Source organism: Bubalus bubalis, chromosome 4 (assembly GCF_019923935.1).
Source record: "Bubalus bubalis isolate 160015118507 breed Murrah chromosome 4, NDDB_SH_1, whole genome shotgun sequence".
In the NCBI taxonomy this organism is placed as follows: domain Eukaryota; kingdom Metazoa; phylum Chordata; class Mammalia; order Artiodactyla; family Bovidae; genus Bubalus; species Bubalus bubalis.
In genome coordinates, this window is record NC_059160.1 from 90587053 (window position 1) to 90611256 (window position 24204).

Below are 24204 nucleotides of genomic sequence, written 5' to 3' on the forward strand. Positions count from 1 at the left end.
CCATGTAGCTTGTGGGTTCTAGTTTCCAACTAGAGTGAACGTGGGCCATGGCAGTGAAAGCCTCAAATGCTAACCCCTAGACCACCAGGGAACTCCCATATTTTGTATTTCTAAGTGTTCTACAAAAATTATGCATTTCTCTTATAATTAAAAAAAGGAAAGGAAGGAGAGATAATACTTCATATTTATTAAATTAACATAAATAGATAAGAATGATAAAACCAAATGCTGATGAGGAACTGGTGAGGAATTGAATATGTCCTTAGATTGTGTTGCTGCTAAGTCACTTCAGTCGTGGCCGACTCTGTGTGACCCCATGGACGGCAGCCTACCAGGCTCCCCCGTCCCTGGGATTCTCCAGGCAAGAACACTGGAGTGGGTTGCCATTTCCTTCTCCAATGCATGAAAGTGTTAGCACTGTTAAATAATATAATCTTTGATAATAAGCTAAAAATATGCAAGAAGAATGTTCAATGAATTATGTCTTTTGACCATGGTAACACCATTCAATAATATGGCTCCCCTACCAACTAAAAATAAAATGTTTCTGCCAAGATGTTTAGAGCTTTTTAATTAGGCTGGAAAAGAATCTAATTACTGGGGAATGATTAAAATGTATAATTAAATAACCTATTGCTGTGAAAGGATAACTACATGAACTAGGAAGGTACAAAGGAAGGTGTATATAAAAAAGACCAAACCAAAGATAAAGAACACAAAACAGAGCACACGGTACATAAAACTATGTAAAATCTAGTTATGCAATGATAAAGATTTCACTGTGCACAACTGTGTGCACAGTTGGTAAATGTTACTCTTTTTTCCAAGATATTTTACTTTTTCTGGTTTACCCTGTGTATGATTGCTCATATGACTAATTTATATAAGAAAAACACACCTACCAAACCCACAGCCTTCTAAGTCAAGAGTTTTAGTACAGATCTCTTACATTCCAATGTACTTCTCTTCATTGCCCTGATGTCTTTTATTGAGTAAAAAGACTATAAAATGTAAAAAGAGGGACTTCCCCGGTGGTCCAGTGGTTAAGAATTCACCTGTCAATGCAGGGGACACAGGTTCCATTCCTGGTCCATGAAGATTCCACATGCAGTGGAGCAAGAAAGCCCATGTGCCACAACTACTGAGCTGGTGTGCCTAGAGCCATGCTCTGCAACAAGAGGAGCCACTGCAATGAGAAGCCCGCACAGCACAAAGAGTAGACCCTGCTCACCGCAACTAGACAAAGTCCCCGCGCAGCAAAGGAGACCCAGGGCAGTCAAGAAGAATAAATACATAAATAATTTTTTTTAATGTAAAAAGAAGACAGATATGAGTTGAAGTCTTTGAAAAGACAGTTGTTAATATGTTTTAATTTTTTCCTGGTTTCCTTGGATTTCAAAAATATGTAAGGCCAGATGTTTTTATCCAATAAATAGCTACTATAACATCCATGACGACAGTGTTTATGGCAGAAGTGGTGGTACTACACCATTTCAGTTCTTGTTCTGACGTTAAGTAGCTACATGATACTAGGTCATTAAAAAAAAATCCGTTAATTTCTCTTATGTAAGCTATTTCCATCTGTAAAACAGGGATTTTAATACCCTAACTGCCTGAGAACAATGAGCTGAATTAAATAACCTTTTACAATCACTTATATCAATAGTTCTAGGATTTATGTCAACGATCTTGATAGGGATTTCTTACTCATTATAACTCATCAATGAATTAGAAGGCTAGAGGAAATGATTAATAAATTCATCTGGATACACACCTGTGTTGCTTTATCCAAAAGTGAGTCCAATAGTATAAAGAAAAGGTGATTTTGGGGGGCAAATGGTGCCTTTCTGGCCCCTCCAAACTCTAATGTAGCCAATATTGCTTAGGAAATGTTCCAGTCCTCTGATACTACTTTTCAACAAGTTTTATTTTAATGGAACTGAATAGAAACCAGTAAGTAGTTAACTGGCATGAAAGTAAGCAGAAAAGAGATGATTGGTCTCTAACACATCAAGGACAGCCACTTAGGATAACAAACAGATCAGGATTCCCTGACTGGCATCTCTACACCTGAATCTGTTACTATCTTACCACAAAAGACCAAAGATTTATTCAGAGGTACTAATTAAGGATAAATAAAATTTAATCTGTGCTTAGTAGGGGGTCTTTACAAGAAATATACTTCTAAAAAAAAGAAAGAAAGAAATACACTGCTATGCATGCTAAGCTGCTTCAGTCCTGTCCGACTCTGATCAACCCTATGGACTGTAGCCTGCCAGGTTCCTCTGTCTCTGGTATTCTCCAGGCAAGGATACTGAAGTGGGTTGGCAGACCCACCTCCAAAGATCTTCCAGACCCAGTGATCAAACCTGCATCTCTTACATCTCCTGAAATGGCAGGCTGGTTCTTTACCATTAGTGCTACTTGGGAAAGCCTGAGAGAGAGGTCAATCAAAATAACACTAAGAACTTAAATTGAATGGATGAAGGGATAAAAAAGATATGGTATATATACACAATGGAATACTGCTCAGCCACAAAAAGAACAAAATTTTGCCATTTGCAGAAACATGGATGGACTTGAAGGGTATTATGCTAAGTGAAATACATGGGATGGAGAAAGATAAATATTGCATGAGGTTACTTATATGTAGAGTCTAAAAAATACAACAAACTAATGAATATAACAAAAAAAAGAAGCAGACACAGATATAGAGAGCAAACTAGTAGTTACTAGTGAGGAGAGGAAAGGGGGAAGGAGTAATATAGGGCTAGGGGAGTAAAAGGCACAAACTATTAGATATAAAATAATATACAAGGATATATTACCACACAGGGAATATAGCCAATATTTTATAATAACTAAAAATAGAGTATTGGCTTCCCAGGTGGTGGTAGTAGTAAAGAACCCACTTGCCAGGGTAGGAGATGTAAGAGACACAGGTTTGATCCCTGGGTTGGGAAGATGGAGAAGGGCATGGCAACCCACTCCAGTATTCTTGCCTGGAGAATCCCATGGACAGAGGAGCCTGGCGGGCTATAGTCCATTGGGTCGCAAAGAGTCAGACATGACTGAAGCAACTTAGCATGCATAAATGGAGTATAACTTTTAAAACTTGTGAATCACTATACTGTACACCTGTAGCTTATGTTGTATTCTTTCAATTAAAAAAAAATGTTATATTAAAGAAACAATATAGAGGGGAGAAAAATAACACAGAGCAAAATCACATCTCAAAACTACACAGCTATAAACTGTAGGTGAACACAACAAATCAGCAAAAAATAAATCACTTTTAATAGGATATATGAAAAAGACAGTATTATAGAAAAACAAAGATAATTCTTGTATTTATTTAACAAAAATGTAGTTATCTACATTCAAAACACTAGCAATGTATTGCTGATAAGCAAAAGAAATTCCCCTACTCTAGGGTGATTAGACCCCACAGTGATATTGAGTTAGCTATTCAAATCCCTTTCCTCCCTGAACCCATCTTAAAATTATGACTTACCGATACTCAATTAATACCAATTATGAACATCCTCAGAATTGTATTCCTCTGGGAATATAATTCCAAATAATTTACTTAAGCCACTAAACCAAGCAGAAGAAAAACTTTATTAAGATAACATTAAGTAGCTAAGAGAACACATGTAATTATTAGCCCAGAGAGGAGAAAATAAAACATTATGGATACTTTTTACAACAATGCAGGGATTCCCTATGGACAACTACCCATTCTTTGAGAAAGCAAACATAAATTGTTTCTCTGATGTAGTTTACAGATCAGTTGGCTCTGGATAAATAGCTGATGAACAGATCACACTTGAGTTTGGACGTCTTCTTTTCTAAAGGGTTCACTCCACTACATCAACACATAAACACTGCTATGTACTAGTGTTACGTAAAACAAAACACAAGTGTCACTTCCAGGAACTTAGAAGAAGAGAAACCACAAAAATGTTGGACTGTTTGAAGAAAGATGGTTTTACTCTTACATTAACAAGTGCAACTTTTTTTGGCATTTTGATGCCAGCCATACACAGGATAATCCTGGTGATTAGAAGGGCAGAAATTATAAGGGAAGTTGAAGAGCTTAGGAGTCTAAGGAGAGAAACAGCAGAGAAGTGACAAGGTTGATGGGACATGGGAAACTTCTGTTTTGAGATATTTCTATTGTAGCTGTTTTGTCTTTGTAGTATAAAACAATACAATTAACTGAAAGCATTAAAGTATACCATGAATAACAGGGAAAAAAGGATAAAGAGGACAATTTTTGCCCTAATGATTTTAATTTTACTTATCATCACTTTCTCTCTTTTTTTTGGTGGGGGGGGGCACTGTGCAGCATGCGGGCTCTCCAACCGGGGATCGAACCCTGGCCCCCTGCAGTGGAAGCATGGAATCTTAACCACTGGACCACCAGGGATTTCCCCACCATTTTCTCATTACTACCTCCTATCCTTGGTTAGCCCCCAAAGAGTGAATGCGTGAGTGTGTTTATGTGTTCTAGAAAATAGAGATTTTGGGGGAGGAGGCATTCTCTTTTTTTCTCTTCTTGTTTTTACCTAACTCCTCTCCTAGAAGAGGGAAACACTGCAAGGAAGAAGCAGTAGTCAGAACTTGTGTAGAAGAATCAAGAGATGTCCATATTCAAGCTTTATTTTCTTGCATCACAACTAATTGGTTTAATCTTGACCCAAGCAAAAGATAGGATTTTAATTAGGTTATGAAGGTAGAAATATACCTTCCAATTATTTGGTCTTTATTCTCCTATCCAAGGATTTGTGTGAAACAAATAAGTTAGGAACCAAATAGAAATAAGTGAGACTTAAGGAGCCTGTCACATGCTCCTTACATTGTTTGGTCATTGGAATAACTGCATCATGACCTTTGAAGATTATGAATTCAAATGTCAACATGATGATGACTGAATAGCTGCTTGATCAGCTTTTTCATAAAAGGCTACCTAAAACCCAGATCAACATACACATCCAGTTAGGGATGTGAAGCCACACTTAGTGTATGCCACTAGGGAGGGCTTCTCTTTCCTCATACTGATAGGTTACACTAATCCATCCACTGCTCATTTGCAGTAGGAATTAGAACTATCATGTTCAACTAAACCACCTGACTTAAATAACCTATCTATTCACTAAAAGTAGAGGAAAAGTGATCAGTTGTCATTATTTAGAAGTTGAGATCTAAGCTTCTTTTCTCCTTTTTATTAAATAAACACTAAGAGTCAAGCATTGGGTTGACCACTGGGAGATAAAGGAAACATTACTTTGAAAGAATTATATAGACTGGGAAGTATACAAATTCACACAGACTATTAAAGAAGCATGATAAAAGTGGCCAAAGAGAAGTAAGAAATTCTACAGGATGGTCAGGAGGGTGAAGGTAATTTCATATGGTAAAAAACTGAGGTAAGTTCTCATAGTATTAATAGACCTTGATGAGTAAGATTTCAAAAGGTAGAAGTTAGGGGAAAGACATGACTAGTTTAAAATGAGGAGTAATCCAGGGTTTGAGTATTAGATTAGCTGTATGTGTGTGTGTTAGTTGCTTAGTCGTGCCTGACTCTTTACCACCCCATGGACTATGCCTGCCAGGCTCCTCTGTCCATGGAATTCTCCAGGCAAGCATACTGAAGTGGATTGGCATTCCCTTCTCCAGCAGACCTTCCTGATCCAGGGATTGAACCTGGGTCTCCTGCATTGTAGGCAAGTTCTTTACCATCTGAGCTTAGCTGCTGCTGCTAAGTAGCTTCAGTCGTGTCCGACTCTGTGAGACCCCATAGACGGCAGCCCACCAGGCTCCCTCGTCCCTGGGATTCTCCAGGCAAGAACACTGGAGTGGGTTGCCACTTCCTTCTCCAATGCATGAAAGTGAAAAGTGAAGTCGCTTCAGTCGTGTCCGACTCCTAGCAACCCCATGGACTGCAGCCTACCAGGCTCCTCCATCCATGGGATTTGCCAGGCAAGAGTACTGGAGTGGGGTGCCATTGCCTTCTCCGTGAGCTTAGCTAGGAGATTGGAAAGGTGGGTTTAGATCAGACTGTGGAAGACCCAAATATTAAATATGGATTTATTTTGAGACATCAAAAGTTTCTGATCAAGGGAATAGCATGATTTACAACTATGCTTAGAAAAATAAATAGCAACAGTGTGGAGGATGAAAGGAAAGAAAAAAAGGAGAGGCCAATAGGCAAGGTTGCAGCAATACCACAAGGCAAGATATAATAAGGCTACACCGGAGAAGGCAATGGCACCCTACTCCAGTACTCTTGCCTGGAAAATCCCATGGATGGAGGAGCCTGGTAGGCTGCAGTCCATGGGGTCGCTAAGAGTCGGACACGAATGAGCAACTTCACTTTCACTTTTCACTTTCATGCATTGGAGAAGGAAATGGCAACCCACTCCAGTGCTCTTGCCTGGAGAATCCCAGGGACGGGGGAGCCTGGTGGGCTGCCGTATATGGGGTCGCACAGAGTCAAACACGACTGAAGTGACTTTGCAGCACAGAACTAGATGTGGGACCTCTTGGAGAGAATGGCCCATATTGAGAGATGTGTAGACTTATTTAGATGGCTTAGTAAGTGACTGACTGAGAAGAGGCAGGCAAAAAGAACTGATCCCAAACTTTATAGAACAGGAAATGTGGTGAATGGTAATACACTAAGAAAGGACAACAGGGGTTACAGCAGGTTTTGGTTGGAAAGATAATGGATTCTTTTTTAGTTTTCTTGAAATTGACTGCTTTAGTTTTATTCACAAAGAGGTGTGCAATCTGGCAGGCAACCACAAAATTGGAGCTAAAGCTTGGGTTAAGAATTCAAGATGAGAATCTACCTTTGGAATACATCTTTTGGAGTCCTGGAAAGAGAGAAGACTACACAAGGGACAGAGAAATAAAAAAGGACTGCAGAGGAGAGATCAGGCAGAAAAGTGGACAAGAACCATCTCAGATAAAAGGGAGCGAGAGAGACTAAGAAATGTGGAACTCAGGCAATTAACTTGGCCTCTTGTAAATAACTGATAAAAAAGATTTAGGCGATAAAGAGATTTGGATCATGTATTTCCATTATCTATGTGCTCTCTGACCCTGCTCAACTAGTTAGCTGAGATTCAGTCCAGTTCTCTAAATTATGGAGACAAAGATTCACATGATTTGTACCTAATATATTCACTTGTCTCAGAGAAGTACTAATTTTTTAGCTCTGAGGTAATCATTCTTACTTCCTCATTCTCGCTCCTGAAAAGATTGCTTAGTGTCTCTACCATATTTCTCAGAGCTTTCTTCCAAAGATCCAATTATGTGACTTCCTGATTAAAGCCTTATCCATACTAAAGCTGAAGTTATGTTAGCAATAACCATAACCTAGTTTCAAACTGATTAATCATTCCATAATCTAAAGTAGACAAAACTTTTTTTTACCAGTTTTATTGAAATATTAGACAAATATTTTTAAAGTAATCTAGGCTGTTGCTAACATGGGTAATGATGCTTATTTAGAAGCAGCTATAATACCAAGGGCAGGGATGTCCCTGGTGGTCCAGTGGTTAGGACATTGCACGTCCACTGCAGGGGGCACAGGTTCGATCCCAGTCATAGAACTAAGATCCCATAACCCACTCGAGTGTGGCCAAAAAATAGAAAACAAAAACAATGGCAGTTGTGTTTTATACTCTCTAAGCAGTCCATTCAAGGACAAATGACTATTTAAGCAGGAAGTTTAAAAAGCTCCCCCTCAAAAGGCCTGGTCAGTCTTAGAACCCCTCCATCTTCCTAGACCCAATAGCAATCAGGCTAAATGCCAGCTTGATCTAGTAGGATCTTCCTTTATATGAGAATTTTTTTTCTCCACTCTCACCAGCCACAAAAAGATAGGCTTGTTCTAACTCATCTTCACCAGATATTTATGAGATAAAAGTCTCTTACCAGATCTTTACACATAATCAGCATTTTGTTTGCTGCAGTCCCAGTCATTTCCAACCTTAGGCCAGTTTTGACATGTACTAGACTCCTGCACTGAATCTACATTGTGCATGCTGCCATGACATCAGCCGTTCTGCCCCTAACAGGGTCTGAGAGGAGAGGACTTACAATGGCTCTTTGACACACAACAAAGCCCCTTCCTCTCTATTTAGGATTTCTGACATTTTTTCCTTCCATTTAAAATTCTTCTTCCCATTTAAATTTAAAAAAAAAAAAAAAATTTTTTTTTTTTTTTAGTTAAGACCATAAAAGGTGAAAAGGGGAGTTGTCAGGCCTAGAGGACTCAAAATTGAGAGGGAAGAGAGTTTAAGAAAAGTCATAAAACTGCTTTGTGGTTACATCTCTTACCAACTGGTTTATGTTAAAATAGAGTTAGAACTCATGCAGAGAAAAGGGTTCTAGTTTTGCAAACCTTTAAAAATTCTTTCTACATCCTCAACTGATGATCGCCGAACACTAAAGAACTCTCCTAAGGAGAAAAGCGACAGGCACTGCAAGGTATGAGAAGGGATGGCTAAATCGCATCAACGTAACTGAAGAATTCTAGGATGAGTTATCTAATTTTTGCCTCAGAAGAAACACTTCCTACCATTACTTCACAAATGTAGACATTTGGACCAAATATTTAGCTGGAAAAAAAAAAAAGTCCACGTTCCCATCTAGATGTGATCTAGAGTAAATGATGGCTTTGCTCCCCATCAGATCTGTTTATTTCATTAGAATGACTGTTGTAACAAACGAACTCCATGCACAAAGCCAGATATGCAGGAAAGTATGAGAAAACTGGAAAAACTGACCAGCTCTGCGGCCCCTGGATTGTGTTATAAGTCACCAGCATATGTAACTCATTTTCTAGTTAAGTAATTCCCTCTGGGGACCTGGTCTGCTCTCCACACTAAGGATCAAATTTCATTAGCAGTTGTAGGAAAATGCAACTCTGTGCATTTGCAAGTCAAAACTCCTGAAGGCTACAGCTAGTCTGGCTATTTTCATTGATTTTTCCAGGGATAGGATTTTAGCTGATAGAAAACATTTGTTGGAAGGCACAGATGAGGAAGTTAAGAAGAGAAAGGATTCAGCTAGCAAGAAGACAACTAAGCCTCAGTCTTAATGTTAAACTCTGGCCTTAACATGCAGACTGCAGCTGTGTCCACGCACAGAGAGATTCAGCAGTAATTCCACCCCCCAAAGCTACTAATGACAAAAGGCACAGGAAGACAAATTAAAAGGCCAAGCGTAGGAAAACACATAACCCAGACGGCATCAAACTCTCTTCCTTTCTAGGTATCGACCTGAATCCCAGTGTGCACTTACTTTCATGTGAAACTGGGTGACAGACCCAAAAATCTTAGCATTTCTGTAAATAATTCATCTGAGATGTTTTATTAACTACTCATCTAACTTGAATCAAAAGACATACTGACCACGTACTCGCCACACTAAACAATCTAGACTAGAAAAAAAGCTTTGTTTAGTTACTTGAATTGGCCTTTTTTCAAGTTTTAAACCCACCCGATCCTTACCTTGGTTTGAGTTGGTTCACCTTTCTCAAACATCATCTTCAGCCTGTTCAGCGGAACATTGTATTTCTCTATTTTGTTTGCAGTTTCTGCGTTTTCACTCATTTCGGGTTTTGCTACTTCATGTCTGGATTCTCCCAGACAGTTTTCCATCTTTTTATTTTCTTTTGAGTGGTCTTTAAGATGCTCGCTGTCCTTGATGCGGGGGTGCGGGTACTTAGTAGGAGCTTCAGGAGGCGATCTGATCTTAGGTCTGGGTTGGACTAGCTCCTCTTGGTCAGCCTGGACCCCGGAGGCAGAGCTGCCCACCACTTCAGCGGGACGAGGGTCGCCTCTGTGCCTGACCTCTGCGCTGCTGTTTCGCACTGAGTCTGGGAGAGAGTCGGCTCCCAGCACCGGGTTCTCCCACTTCTTCCTTAACGCAGTCAGGTTCCCCCTTCTAAAGTGCTGGGGGAGATTTTCAGTGTTCTAGAAGAACAAAAAGTGAATGCCAGTTATAACTTGCCTGCTGAAACCTTCGAACATGTTGTTCTTTGTAAAATGAAAGTTAAAACTCCAAGCTGCTCCTGCTCCACTGGCGTCTCCGACAGCTGTGAACAGTTACAGCCCTGCCACATGGAGAAAGCATCCACCCCAGGAGAGGGAGAGGGGAAGAGAGAAAAAGTCAGGAGCTAAAGCAGGAAGTGATAAAACAGGATAGCCTTATAAGGACAAAATGAGAAGAAAGGAGAGCCCAGATCTAATGATAGTTACATTGGAGACAAGGGATTTTTTCACCCAGAGATTAATGGGGAAAACAGAAAGAAAAAGCAAATTAACAGTTACTTTAAATCCTGTAAATATGTACTAATAAAATTTCATTATTACATGCCACAAAATTACGTGGTGAATCCTGCTGGGTTTTTTCTTCTAAATGAGACAAAGATGCGGTATAGCTTACACTACACAATACCAATAATTGTGGATAGTAGCATCAAGAATTGAAACTATTTGTGGAAATTTAAAGCAGCCACCAGACTTTTACATGTATTTGCATAAGTGACATATCATCATATGTAACATAATTTACATGAAAAAATTTTATTTTTACATAATAACTGAATCCTCCCCCCCATCCCCCCCCCGACTGTTCTCCCCCCATCCCCCCCCCCCACTGTTCTTCTCTACATGTTGGTCATGTATAAATTCTGTTAGAAAATTCACTATTTTCCAGACCTTTTGGTTGCAAAATAGCCAGGCTTCATATGAAACACCACTACTACTCCCTCTCTTGATGGAAGGACACACATCTAAGACAATTAATTCTCTTTCGTCTGGGTCAAACTGCAATTAATTGATACATATAAGACGTTGAAAACAATCTGGAAATTGTCCATGTTGCTCTGTAATAATTAGAGGAGACATGCTTGGTGAAGTAAAATTCAACGTCCCAAACTTTGAAAGCACTCCTAAATAAAGTAAGCAGCAGCACCTTTCCAGCAAAGCACAAACTCCAATACCTTCTTGCCCTCCATTCCTGCAGTCTGTGACTCACCAGTCTTTCAACTAAGAAAGGACAAACCACCTAGGACTGAAAGACTCTAGGGAATTAAACAGGATTAGCAGCTATATTGGGAATTAAGTCTCTCACCTTATTACTCTTCTGAATACACTATGAGAGCCACTTCAAGTAACACCAAGACTTGAAAAAAGAAACTTAGAGAAGAACAACTTTGCTTAATTTTTGCGTTTAAATCTCAGCTGGCAATATGCTTCACTGGGGGAAGCGTGTATGGGTCAGAAATAGAAGCAGCATGAAAAGTTTGCTTGTTGGAAAAGAGAGAATTAAAAAACAGGTTGGGTTCTATTCTTTTTGCCATTCTTCTCCATGCATGTGCATGGCTGAGTCCCTTTGCTGTTCACCTGAGATCATCACAACCCTGCTAATCAGCTACACCCCACTACAAAATAAAAAGTTAAACAAAACAAAACAAAAACAGGTCCAGGGGCTTCCCTGGTGGTCCAGTGGTTAGGAATCTGCCTTGCAATGCAAGGGACACGGGTTCAATCCCTGGTCCTGGAGGATCGCACATGCCTCAAAGCAACTAAGTCCGTGCACCACAGCTACTAAAGACCGAGTGCCTAGAACCTGTGCTCCACAAGACAAGCTGCCACAATGAGAACTGTGTGCACCACTAGAGAGTTGCTCCCTCTTGCTGCAAATAGAGAAAGCCCATGTGCAGCAACACAGGCCCACCACAAAAACCAAAAAATAAAATAAACAAATAAATCTTAAAAAATAAAAACAGGTCTGGAAGCTGGTGCTACCTTAACTGCCAGCAACTCTCTCGGCTCTGGGCTCCCTCCTGAGACACAATGGATGAGTCACCTGGGTCTCCAACTTCACCTGCCCTGCCCTGCCCTGCTCAAACAGAAGCCCTGAGAATCAAAATGGCATTTTGCCTTGGTAACTGGACACTACTTTTCTCAGAGACATGTGATTAAAGTATATTTATTGACATGAAAAGATACTCATAAGACACTTTTGAGTGGAAATAGCTATTTATAAGACAACATGGGGAATTCCCTGACTATACAGTGGTTAGGCGCTTTCACTGCAGTGGGCCTGGGTTCAATCCCTGGTAGGGGAACTTCCCTGGCAGATCAGCTGGTAAAAAATCTTCCTGCAATGCATAAGACCCCAGTTTGATTCCTGGGTCAGGAATATCCACTGGAGAAGGGATAGGCTACCCACTCCAGTATTCTTGGGCTTCCCTGGTGGCTCAGCTGGTAAAGAATCCCCCTGCAATGCAGAAGACTTGGGCTCAATCCCTGGGTTGGGAAGATCCCATGGAGAGGGGAACAGCTACCCACTCCAGTATTCTGGCCTGGAGAATTCTGGCCTGGGTCGCAAAGAGTTGGACACAACAGAGAGACTTTCACTTTGGGGCTTCCCTGGTGGCTCAGATGGTAAAGAATCTGCCTGCAATATGGAAGACCTGGGTTTGATCCCTGGTTGGGAAGATCCCTTGGAGGAGGGCATGGCAACCCACTCCAGTATTCTTGCCTGGAGAATCCCCAAGGACAGAGGAGCCTGGTGGGCTACAGTCCACGGGGTCACAAAGAATCAGACACAACTGAGCAACTAAGCACAGAGGAACTAAGATCCTACAAGCCATGTGGCAAGGCCAAAAAAATGAAGGGAAAAAAAATGACAGCATGATTTCATGTTATAATACACATGTGCTGTACTCAGTCACTCAGCTGTGTCTGACAGACTCTTTGCAACCCCATGGACAGTAGCCCAGCAGGCTCCTCTGTCTGTGGAATTTTCCAGCAAAGAATACTGGAGTGGGTTGCCATTTTCTCCTCCAGGGGATCTTCCCAACCCAGGTATCAAACCCATGTCTCCTGCCTTTCCTGTATCGCAGGTGGAATCTTTACTGCTAAGCTACTGGGGAAGGCCTATAATACACATATATGTTTATAAATATAAACACAGAATAGTAGTCTGGAAGAAAACACATCACGATGTTAACAGGTTGCCTCTGGGGATCATGGATTTATGGGCATTTGGATATTTTCTTCTTTTTTTATAATAAATGTGCTTTCATTGTATAATAAAAATAAATACAATGTCACACAAAAAAAGCTTCAATGGAATATCAAATAATTTTGATGTGACTTGTAAATGGTTTGAAAGTTGTCATTTCCACTTGACTAGTGATGACCTGAAAGAAAGGCATTTGTGTGATGGAGTATCAGCAACGTCCCAAACAAAGACCTGGGTAGAAGACATCCTTTAGGGGGGCATTTTAACAGAGGAGTAAATGTGCTCTTTTATAAAAAGAGTTCTTAAGGATACAAGTTCAAAAGTGCTGGGGTGGGAACAAGTCGGGGAAGGGCAGGGCTGTGAGGTCTGATAGCACTGAAGGCCCCAGACTCTGTCTTCACTCCTGGCAGCACCACCAGGTCATGTTAGTTGTCCAGGGCTTTAGAGCTTGGGCAAGAAAAGATGGGGCAGAAGCAGTGGCTGTAGGCTTTCTGGGAAAGAAAGAGAAGCAAAAAGGCACAGGGCAAAAGCAAGACTTGAAAGCAGACGGGGCAGCACAGTGAAAAGAGTACAGGACGGAAGCAGCCTGGGTTATCATTGGACAGTGGGCTACAGGCCAGGCAACCCACTCCAGTATTCTTGTCTGGGAAATCCAATGGACAGAGGAGGCTGGCGCACTACAGTCCATAGCGTTGCAAAGAGTTGGACACGGCTGAGCATGAGCACGAGAATATATTTTCTTTTCTTTATTTTCTTTTTCAATTCAAGTATAGTTGATTTACAATGTTGTTAGGTTCAGGTATATAGCAAAGTGATTCAGGGATTTTTTTTTTTCTTAGATTATATTCCATTATAGGTTATTGCAAGATATTGAATATAATTTCCCATGTGCCGTGCTGTGCTAAGTTGCTTCAGTCGTGTCTGACTCTGTGACCCCATGGACTGTAGCCACCAGGCTCCTCTGTCCATGGGATACTCCAGGCAAGAAAACTGGAGTGGGTTGCTATGCCCTCCTCCAGGGGATCTTCCCAACCAGGGGATCAAACCCATGTCTCTTATGTCTCCTGCATTGGCAGGTGGGTTCTTTACCACTAGCGCCACCTGGGAAGCCCCATAATTCCCTATGCTATACAGCAAATCCCCATCACTTACCTCTTTTATGTATCGTATCTGTATTTCCTATAATGAGCATATAATGCTTATATAATCCAGCTTCATCCAGCCAAACGACCCTGGGCAAGTTTCCTAATTTCTGGAAACTACCATACAGGGCTATTGTGGAGAATAAATGCAACTATACAAAAGCACGTATGTTGTAATTGACCAATAGTGGTGACTATTATTAAATGGGTGGCCCTCCTCACTCCTCCAGCCACACCTCACAATCATGATCAACAAACAGTATCCAGTCATCTCTTAAATCCTGAACTGGAGTTACAGTCTCTTATTGTTCTTTCTACTGTCTCTACAGTCTCTGTTGTTTCAGAGTCAGGTGGTGGAGGAGGGGTAATAAGGTGAAATTTTAGTCAATGTCATTTGCATCGAGGTTTTAATATTTTACCAAGTATTCTCCTAGAATAAGGCAGTGGGAAGTCAGGGAGGGTACAAGTATTCAAGGGCCCCACTGGTTGCAAGAAAACCCCAGCCTTCTTTCTCCAAGTGACATCCAGCATCCTACCCAGCAAGGCTGCGAATCTCTGTGGATGCTGCCTCTGGATCATCACCGGGTGCCTAAAACAGGATCAGGCACACTCAGAACATGCAACAGTGTCCTTTCTGCAGGAACATTTGACTTGGAAGGGGCCTTGGATAAATCCCTTCCTCTCTTTGGGTCTGTTACTCCACCTGCAAAATGAAGAGGTGGGGTCAAATGAGCTTTAGTGTTTGAAATCTTGGCAGGGGAATCTTCATCTTAAAAGCAGGATGATGTCTGGTAGGATACAGCGGTAGGCTGGAAGTACAGACCACTTGGATGCACAGCTTCCAAGGAGGGGGAGACATTTCTAGGCTAAGAGCTACTCAAAAAAGTGGCAGCCAGTCATTATGGAGATGACTGTCCAAACAGCACAGATTTCAAGATGTGGCATATCCCAGGCTTGAAAGGAAACTGAAAATATAATCAATGGTGGTATTGATCATCTGTGTTTCTGTGTCCTAAATACAAATGGAAGGGGAAGAGAAAAGAAGGGCTCAATTTCTGGAGATCCAAGCTATCATGTAACCTGATCCCAGCATTTGCTACAGAAACAGATTTACCCACTTGCTCCTGAATGTGTCTCTATCTTGCTTTCCAAGAATATAAGTATTCTTTCACCGGGACACCCGTCGCTATAAATTTATACATACATTCCACCCTGTTCTTCAGGAGACAAATTAGACCACTTACAAGTCTGGTAGATCTTAAAAGCAACCATCTGTCATTTATGGAAAAACTGGTAAGATCTGAATAAAGTCTAGTTTAACTTATAGGGTTACACTGAAGTTCATTTCTTAGTTTTCATAACTGTACCATAGTTATAGAACATGCTAGCATTAGGGAAAGGTAGGCTGAGCTTTATGGGAGCTCTCTATACTAAGTTAATAATGCTAACTATAAATCCAAAATTATTTCAAAATAAAACATTTTTGTTAAAAAAAAGCAACCAATCTTCAATGTTGTTTTCTTCCAGCTAGTGCTGTCTCCCACATTTCACAGTTAAGGGTCTTGAAAGCAGTCTTGTGTAGTTGCTATTCCTACCTGGCTACTTTCCATTCCCTCTAATTCTACTACCAAAACACTTCTGAATTAGCACAAATCAGGATCACCAATTACTTCTTTACAATTTTCATTTCATTATCTTATTTTTAATTTATTACTTTTCTCAATTACAAAAGTATTTTTAAAAACTAATTGTGGGGGGGAGTCAGAGTCAGTATAGGAATATATACACCTTGAATATATGCTTCAAGTTTCTCTATTTGACTCCTCTGCTCCTCCTAACCAAGATATCCATTGTCAACAGTTTGCTGCGCATGTGCTCAACTTTTCCCTTATTTTTATACAGTATCTTTTTTTCCTACAAAATCATACTATACTTACTATTCTGCACATAAGTCCTTTAATCATTTAATGTGCTTTGGATACCTTTCCATGTTACATAAAATCTTAACCATATGATATCATACATAACATATGCTATATTATTATAATGGATGTAGATACCATGATTTACTATTTCCCCACTGATGAATATCTGATTTTAAACATTTCAGTATTACAAAGAATCCTGCAATAAACATCATTTTACATTTATTTTATTTCACTTGTGTTTCTCAATGATCATTCCTACAAGCACAATTGCAGGATCAATGGGTGTTAAACATATCCAAAATTTTAATAGGCATTGCCTAGTAGACTTTATCAATTAAAAAATCTGTCTACTGTTTAGGTTACAATTTATATCTCACAGTTATTTAAATTTATATCTCATTGATTATTAGTGAGGTAAAAGCATTTTTTTTTCAGTTTATTGTTTCTTCTTTAATCACCTGCTCACACCCGTCTACCTCAACTGCCCATTGCAATAGACACTTCTCCTTTGTTTTACTTGATCTCTCTATAGCATCTGATGTCATTGACCGCTCCCCCCTTTTAAAAATTTCCTTCATTATATAGTTTCTGTGACATCCCTTTTTCCTAGATTTCTTTCCATTTTTTTCTAGACATTCTTCAGGTTTTTCTTTTTAAACAGGTTTCTCTTCCTTAGTTTTTCCCTTATATGGTGGGGTCTCTCAAGATTCTGCCTTTTTAGGTCATCCTCTTTAGTCGCTTTACATATTTTTCTATAGATGATGTCTTTCACCCACCTAGATGGATGATCCACACCCTATAATTCGAGCCAGATAGCTCTCCTTACCTATCAGTTCTACCTGGAAATCCTACAGATATCTTAAACTCATCCTTGTCTAAAGCTGAAGTCTCCCCGTTCCTTCCTTTACTCCTCACTCTTTTCCTGAATTTTCCATCTCGGTGAATGGGACAGCTATCTTTTCTACTGTCAGATGCGCCTGTTCTCGTATGCCTCCACACTGGGCACCTGCTGCTTCCTCTACCACTCCTTTGCCCCCTTTGTTTAGCTAATTCCTAGTCATCCTTTAGGCTCAGTCAGACACCACTTCTTTTGGGACGTCTCCCTGGACATGACATAGTCCAGGTTATGAGTCCTTCCTAAATTCTCCCCCAGCACCTTGCATATTTCTTTAATATGGTACTTACCACACTGAGATTCTAAATTCTACTTTCTGGGACTCCCTGGTAGTCCAGTGGTTGGAAGTCCAACTGCCAATGCAGGGGACACAGGTTCAATCCCTGGTCCAGGAAGATTCCACATGCTGTGGAGCAACTAAGCCTGAGAGCCACAATTACTCAAGTCCATATGCCTAGAGCCTGTGCCTTGCAACAAGAGAAGGCGCTACAATGAGAAGCCTAAGTACTGCAACTAGAGAGTAGCCCCCACTTGCTGCAATTAGAGAAAAGCCTGCATGCTGCAATAAAGACCCAGCGCAGCCAAAAATAAAATAAATAAAGATTTTTAAAAAGAGAATGCTATCTGATTTTAAAAATAAATAAAATAAATCCTACTTCCTAAACTCTAAGCAGTTCCTTGAAGGCGGGGACCACATCCTATTCCTCTTAGTGCTTTCAGGACCTGACACATAAAAGATGCTCCATAAATGTTTATCTCCACTTGTGGTATCAACTTTTGTTATCCAACTGTCTTGATTGGACAACCTAGTTCAATCAGGCCTTTAGCCCATCAATACCAAAGAGCACAAAGTGACCAATGATCTTCATGTTGCCAAATCTGATTGTCAATTCTTAGCCTATCTGTGTTTTTGACTCAATAATTTGCCTTTTGAAAACACTTTCTTAAAAAAAAAAAGAAAGAAAGAAAACACTTTCTTCACTGGACATCTGGTACTCCATTCTCTTTTTTTCACTGCATCTCACCAGCTGCTCCTTCTAAGTCTCCTTTGCTGGTTCTTCCTTCTCGCTCCAACCTTTAAATGGCAAGGTGCCCCTGAGCTCAGTACTCAGACCTCTTTTCTAGCTACACTCAATCCCCAGGTGATCTCATCCATTTCTTATCTTTACAAACCACTGCTACTTTGATACACACAGATCTCATCTCCAGACTGGATCTCTTCCAATTCCAGATTTGTACAACCAAGCTCCTATTTGACATCTCTACTTGGAAGTCTTAATAAAGAATTACATTTAACATGTCCAAAGCTAAGTTTCTAACAAATATTTTCCCTTCTCTAAACTTGTTTTTACTGCCACCTTCCTGATCTCAATGGCATTTTTCCTGGTGTTTGGGCCAGATGCATTGTTGCAATTCTTCCTTTCAACCTTCAGTATAAATCCTGACCACTTCTCATCGCCTGTAGAGCTATTGTGTGCTGTGCTATGCTTCGTCACTTCAGTTGTGTCTGACTCTGCAATCCATGAACTGTGGTCTGCCAGGCTCTTCTGTCCTTGGGATTCTCCAGGCAAAAATACTGCAGTGAGTTGCCATGCCCTCCTCCAGGGGATCTTCCTGACTCAGGGACTGAATCCACATCTCTTATGTCTCCTGCATTGCAGGTGGATTCTTTACCCATTGAGCCATGTGGGAAGCCCATACAGCTACGACTCCAGTCCAATCAATCCATTATCATCTTTTGCCTAAATCACTGCAATTGTCTTGTAATTGGTCTTCACGCTTTTGCTACTGTTCCTCTAGTCTCTTCCTCCTCTTTTTAAAATTTCAGTCAGATCACATTACTCCTTTGCACAAACCCTTCAAAGGCCCCCATTTAATCAGAATTAAGGTCCATGTCCTCACAACAACTGGACATGACATTTCTCTTCCTGTTTCTCAAATACATTTAGGATGTTCTTGCCTCGAGGCATGTTCATGTACTCTTATCTTCTGCCTGAATTATTTTTCTCCCAAGCTCCTGTCCTCAGACCTCTGCTCAAATGCCTCCTTGACCATTATACTCATCCCTCTTACCTGCTTCATTTTGTTTTATACCTGCTACATCTTTATGGTCTGTCTCTCCCACCAGAATATAAACTCCATGGGGGCAGAGATGTAGTCTGTATTAGTGCCTAAAGCAGTGCTTGGCATATAGTGGGCACTCTGAATACTTGCTAAAATGAATGAGTGAAAGGAAAAAAGGAATGAAGAAAAGAGAAAGGGGAAAAATAACAAGCGAGAGAGAGAGAGTAGGAAAGAAAAGAAAACCAGCAGTTGAGTGAAGTGATGGTAAGTTTTCTTACAGAAGGGCTCCATTCTCGAATTACAGGAAAATTGTCAAAGACCCAGTCAGCACTGCCCCCTTAGAGAAGACAAAGTGACAGAGGCATGCTTTGCACTCACTTAAATATGTTAGGTGCTGAAAACTGCCAGGAGGATATTTTTGTAATGCCAGACAAATGAAGAATTCTTGCCCAAATATGTGAGGCTTTTCCCCTCATATGAAGAAATCAAGTAAGATTTCAAAAGAAATACACTACCCAGCCAAACTGGAAGTTAGCCAGCAGGAAAGTACAAAATGGGTAGAGCCGAGAGCTGGTTCTGAGGTTTTCGCCTTTGGTGGATCCTGCTGCTAAGAAATTTGCTAACTAGATTTGGTCAAGAAGTTTGCTTTAAACAAAGAACCCAGGGGAATGACAACAGCTGCACAGCTGCTACCATTTAAATGCAGAGAGACTTTCTGGTTGTTTGATTTGGAAAAAAAGAAACAGCCTAGGAAGCCCTGTCTCCTGATTTGAGCAGAAGCAGTAAGCCATTTTATAACCACAAGCAAAGTACTTGGCCTTCTGTCTTTCACTCAACTCAGGAAAGAAAAAGTGGCTCAAAGGAGAACCTCAGGGAAAAAAATAAGATCCTCTGCACCTGAGCCAAGTTCTCCTGAGCAAATGGTTCACCAATGAGACCACCTGGTACAAAGGCCCGGCTCAGCTGATGTGGAGCCCACGGTCCTGCAGAGGCCACAGGTGGCTGGGCCACATGAGCTGTGACCACGAAGTTCCACATGTCCCAGGGCTTCCAAATACTTACACTTCTTTTCTTCTCCATGTTTGCCTCTTCTGCTGCTTTCTGGTACCTTAGAGAAGAGGGGGGAAAAGAGAATATCCTCAAATTAAACTTAAATTTTTACACTTTCAAACTTCAAGAAAACCACTTCTGCACACCTATCTCCTCCAAGGATTATCATCAGTCACCTCTATCAAAAGCAGAGAATCGGGGCAGCCCTCACTTCCTGCACTGTTGCAGTCAACTGCTCTAAGACAAAGAGCCAAGACAATGAGGTCAAACGCTGGGAAAATGGAGACAGCAGAAAGCCTGGGTTTTTAAGTCTCAGTTTCATTATTTACTGTAATCTGGGGCAAGTCAACCTCTCTAAGCCTCAGTTTCCTTACCTAGAAAACGATCTACTATAATGCTGGGAAGAATAAATGATGTATAAAAATGTATAAAAAGCCATATATATAAATGCTTTGGAATTAGTCAAGGATACAGTATTACATTAACCCTAGGTTGCGCTTTCCCCACTCATTAACGCCTCTAAAATCTTAAGATTCTTGTTGGCCAAATGATCAAGAAATAGTCATACAGCCTGTACATGTGTAAATTTAGCCTAAGCTATTGGTCCTGTCGCTTTTGCTCAGTTAAATATATTTGAAGGTATTATACATCCTTTAAATGCCACTGAAATGTCTTTAATGAGAATACACTTCGATTTGCCATTGAAATAAAAATTGTTTTCCTTTTTTTAAATATATGTGTAAGAGTGATTTGTGAGAAAAGTTTCTATGCTAAGCAAGCATTAGGTCTTTTAATTAACAGTATTTTTTCTTTAGCGATGCATAAAATAATGGCCCAGCCTATAGTCGATGGCATCTTAGAGTTGATAAACAGGCTTCTATAATTTTATTCCTTTAATTTTTACTTTCAGTCATTTTATCATTTTTACTATTTGCTCAGGAGATTCCTGAGGAACAACTGAAGTCCCAGGGCTTTTCAGAGGTGATCCGGTTTCCTCCATTTGAAAGCAAAAAAGGTTTGGGACGTCCAGGCCACAACAAATCTCCAGACCACTCAGAACTGTCTTAATGGGGCTTCCTCAGAGCCTCTGAGTCAAACACTGAAGGCAGCACTATCACTAGAAGAATCCCACCAGGTGAGGCCTGCATGCCTAGAACTTACTGATTTGATTCCTTGGGCCTGCAGGCCTTGAACTCACCAACCTAACCCCAACCCTAGAAAAGGGCTTGGTCAATGGGTCACTTGTTCCTGCCTTAAGGCAGACTTTCAGAATTTACAAGGCATTTGGGCTGGGAAAAGGAGATGAGACAAGAAGATAAAGAACAATATGGGAAAGGGCCCATTCCCTAACCAATACTAACTTTCAGCTCATAAATACCGTTACAAATGCAGAACTTCCTCAGTGTGTGTGTTAAATAGAACAACCTCATCCAAAATGGAAGCCAGAGGAAACTTCTAGATTTAACATCACTGCTTTCCTACTATGTAACCTGGGTTATATGACCTGTTTGGGCCTCATCCACAAAATTAAGTGATTGTGAGAGGATTTCTAAGGTCTCCTCCAGTTCTTACTACCGCTTAAAGTTTAACAATCAGGTAGCAGTGTCTCATTCACTGGACTGAGTAATACTCTGAAACTGAGCAGAGTTTTCTTAAAGGGTAGGGTGAAAGAACTTCCAAAAACAATTGGGATTTCACTGACCACAGCTTATGGGAAAAAATGGGATTAGAACTGCTGTAAGTCAAATTACAAGCTAGAGAGATATTTGAAACATATTACAGACAAAAGGCTAATTTCCCTAAAATACAAAGAACTCTTACAAATCAGTAAGAAACCAACGAAAGCAACTTAATAGAAAAATGGGCATAAACATAAACACAGAGTTCACAGAAAATATCAAGTGACTCAAACAAAAAATAAGAATGTTTAGCCTCAAAATAAAAATTCAAACAACACTAAGAACATTTCTTATCTAAGTAGGAAAAAACATTTTTTTAAGGAAAAAAAAAAACCAATATACAGAGGGTAAATAAATAAAACCTCTAGGGAAAGCATTTTGTCAATTTTACAAAAATTACAAGAGCATAAATGTTACAATTTGCCAATTCTGTTTCCAGAATTTATCTTATAGGCACACTCACATAAGCAAAAATAACTTTTACATTAGATTATTTGTCACTGCACTAAATGTAATAGCAAATGACTGAAAACAACCTGAATGTCCATTAGCAGCGGACTGGTAAATAAATTATAATGTATTCATGCAATGGAATACTACACAGTTATATAAAGAACAAAAGCATGGCTGCACAGCGTGAATGGACTTAATGCCACTGAAATGTATACTTAAAATGGTTAAAATGGTAAATTATACTTTATGTATATATTACCAAAAATTTTTTAAAAATCGAGTCTGGTAACAGCATAAAGACAGTGATATAAAATCAATGGAATGGAATAGAGAGCCCAGAAATGAAACCTCACATATATGGTCAAAGGGTTTTGACAAGGGTGCCAAGACCATCTAACAGGGAAAAGACAGTTTTTTCAATAAGGTAAACCATGAAATGCCAGAAAATATTTGAAAATCATGTATCTGATAAGAGATTAACATCTAAAATATATAAAAATTTAAAATACTGCATTTGCAACATATTTAACAAATAATATTGTACATACTATACTGCATCTACTTTTCTCCATTTTAGAACAGCTTGAGTTTTCATTCAAGAAACAGTGAAAGTGTTAGCCATTCAGTCTTTTTGACCCCATGGACTGTAGTCCACCAGGGTCCTCTGTCCATGGGCTTTCCCCAGGCAAGAATACTGGAGTGGGTTGCCATTCCTTTCTCCAGGGGATTTTCCTGACCCAGGGATTGAACCTAGATCTCCCGCATTGCAGGCAGATTCTTTACCATCTGAGCCACCAGGGACCCTAACACCAGCTCCACAGGGAGCCCAGTGGTTAGGACTTGGTGCTTTCACTGCCATGGCCTTGGTTCAATCCCTGACTGGGAAACTACGATTCCACAAGCCTCCGCAAGCCAAGTGGCACTGGCAAAAAAATTAAAAAAAAAAAAAAAAAGTATGTTCTAAGCACTAGAGAAAAAGTAGTGAAAGAAATAACCAAAAAAGGCATAGTTCCTGCTCTCAGACAGCTTATAGTTTAAATATTAAACACATACTATAGGGATAAATCTTTCAAAGAAGGACAGAGTATTATTAAACAACCTAACAAAGGAACTGAATTGAGAAGGTGGGTGTGGGGTAGGGTGGGGCGGTGTGTGTGTGTGTGTGTGTGTGTAAGGAACTGAATTGAGAAGGCGGGTGTGGGGTAGGGTGGGGCAGTGTGTGTGTGTGTGTGTGTGTGTGAAGAAAAGCCTTGCTGAGGAAATGACCTTTAGGCTGAAATCTGCAGTTTGATCAGGAGTCAGCCAGGCAAAACAAAGCAAGAAAAGCATTCCAGGCATAGAAAAAGAGCACACACAAAGTCCCCAAGGCAAGACAGTGTCTCCCATGTGTAAGATACACAAAGAACTCCAATGTTACTGAAGCACATTGAGAAAGGCAGAGGTCAGGAGATGATGCCAGGCGTCAAAGGCTTTGCAGGCTAGTCTAAGAATTTTGAATGTAATCTTAGGTACAATGAATGAATGGTCAATGGTACAATGACTGGTCATTAATCCAAGCTATGTTTTTATTTTATTTTTTGGCTATGCCAAGTAGCACATGGGATCTTAATTCTTCAACTACGGATTGAATCCATGCCCCCTGCTGGAGAGTGCAAGAGTCTTAACAATCTCTGAACAACTGAGAAAGTCCCCAAGCTATGTTTTTAAAAGAGCACTGGATGCTGTGTGGAGAATGGACCGGAGTCGGGCTGAAGGATAGAGGTGGCAATGGTGACAGACGATGCTGGAAGGTCCAGGGAGGTAGCTCTGGAGATAAAGTGAATAGACTTGAGGTATATTTCAGAAGTCAAATCAACAGGATTGGTAATGAGGAACAAGTCAAGAATGATTCCCAGGTTTTCAACAGCTGAGTCAATGGATGGAGGAGCAAAGTTGGG

General features: G+C 40.3%; 1 protein-coding gene across 3 annotated transcripts in view; it reads right to left on the reverse strand.

Moving 5' to 3' along the window:
- The window catches only part of LIMA1 (LIM domain and actin binding 1), a 92518-nt gene that overhangs the window by 27062 nt on the left and 41252 nt on the right, over window positions 1–24204 (reverse strand). For all 3 annotated transcript variants that reach the window (XM_025284136.2, XM_044941731.1, XM_044941733.1), the window contains 2 exons: window positions 20148–20193; window positions 9528–9992 (listed from right to left, as the gene is read on the reverse strand). In XM_025284136.2, the coding sequence (XP_025139921.1) occupies window positions 9528–9992; window positions 20148–20193 (511 nt within the window). The remainder of the gene's footprint in view (window positions 1–9527; window positions 9993–20147; window positions 20194–24204) is intronic.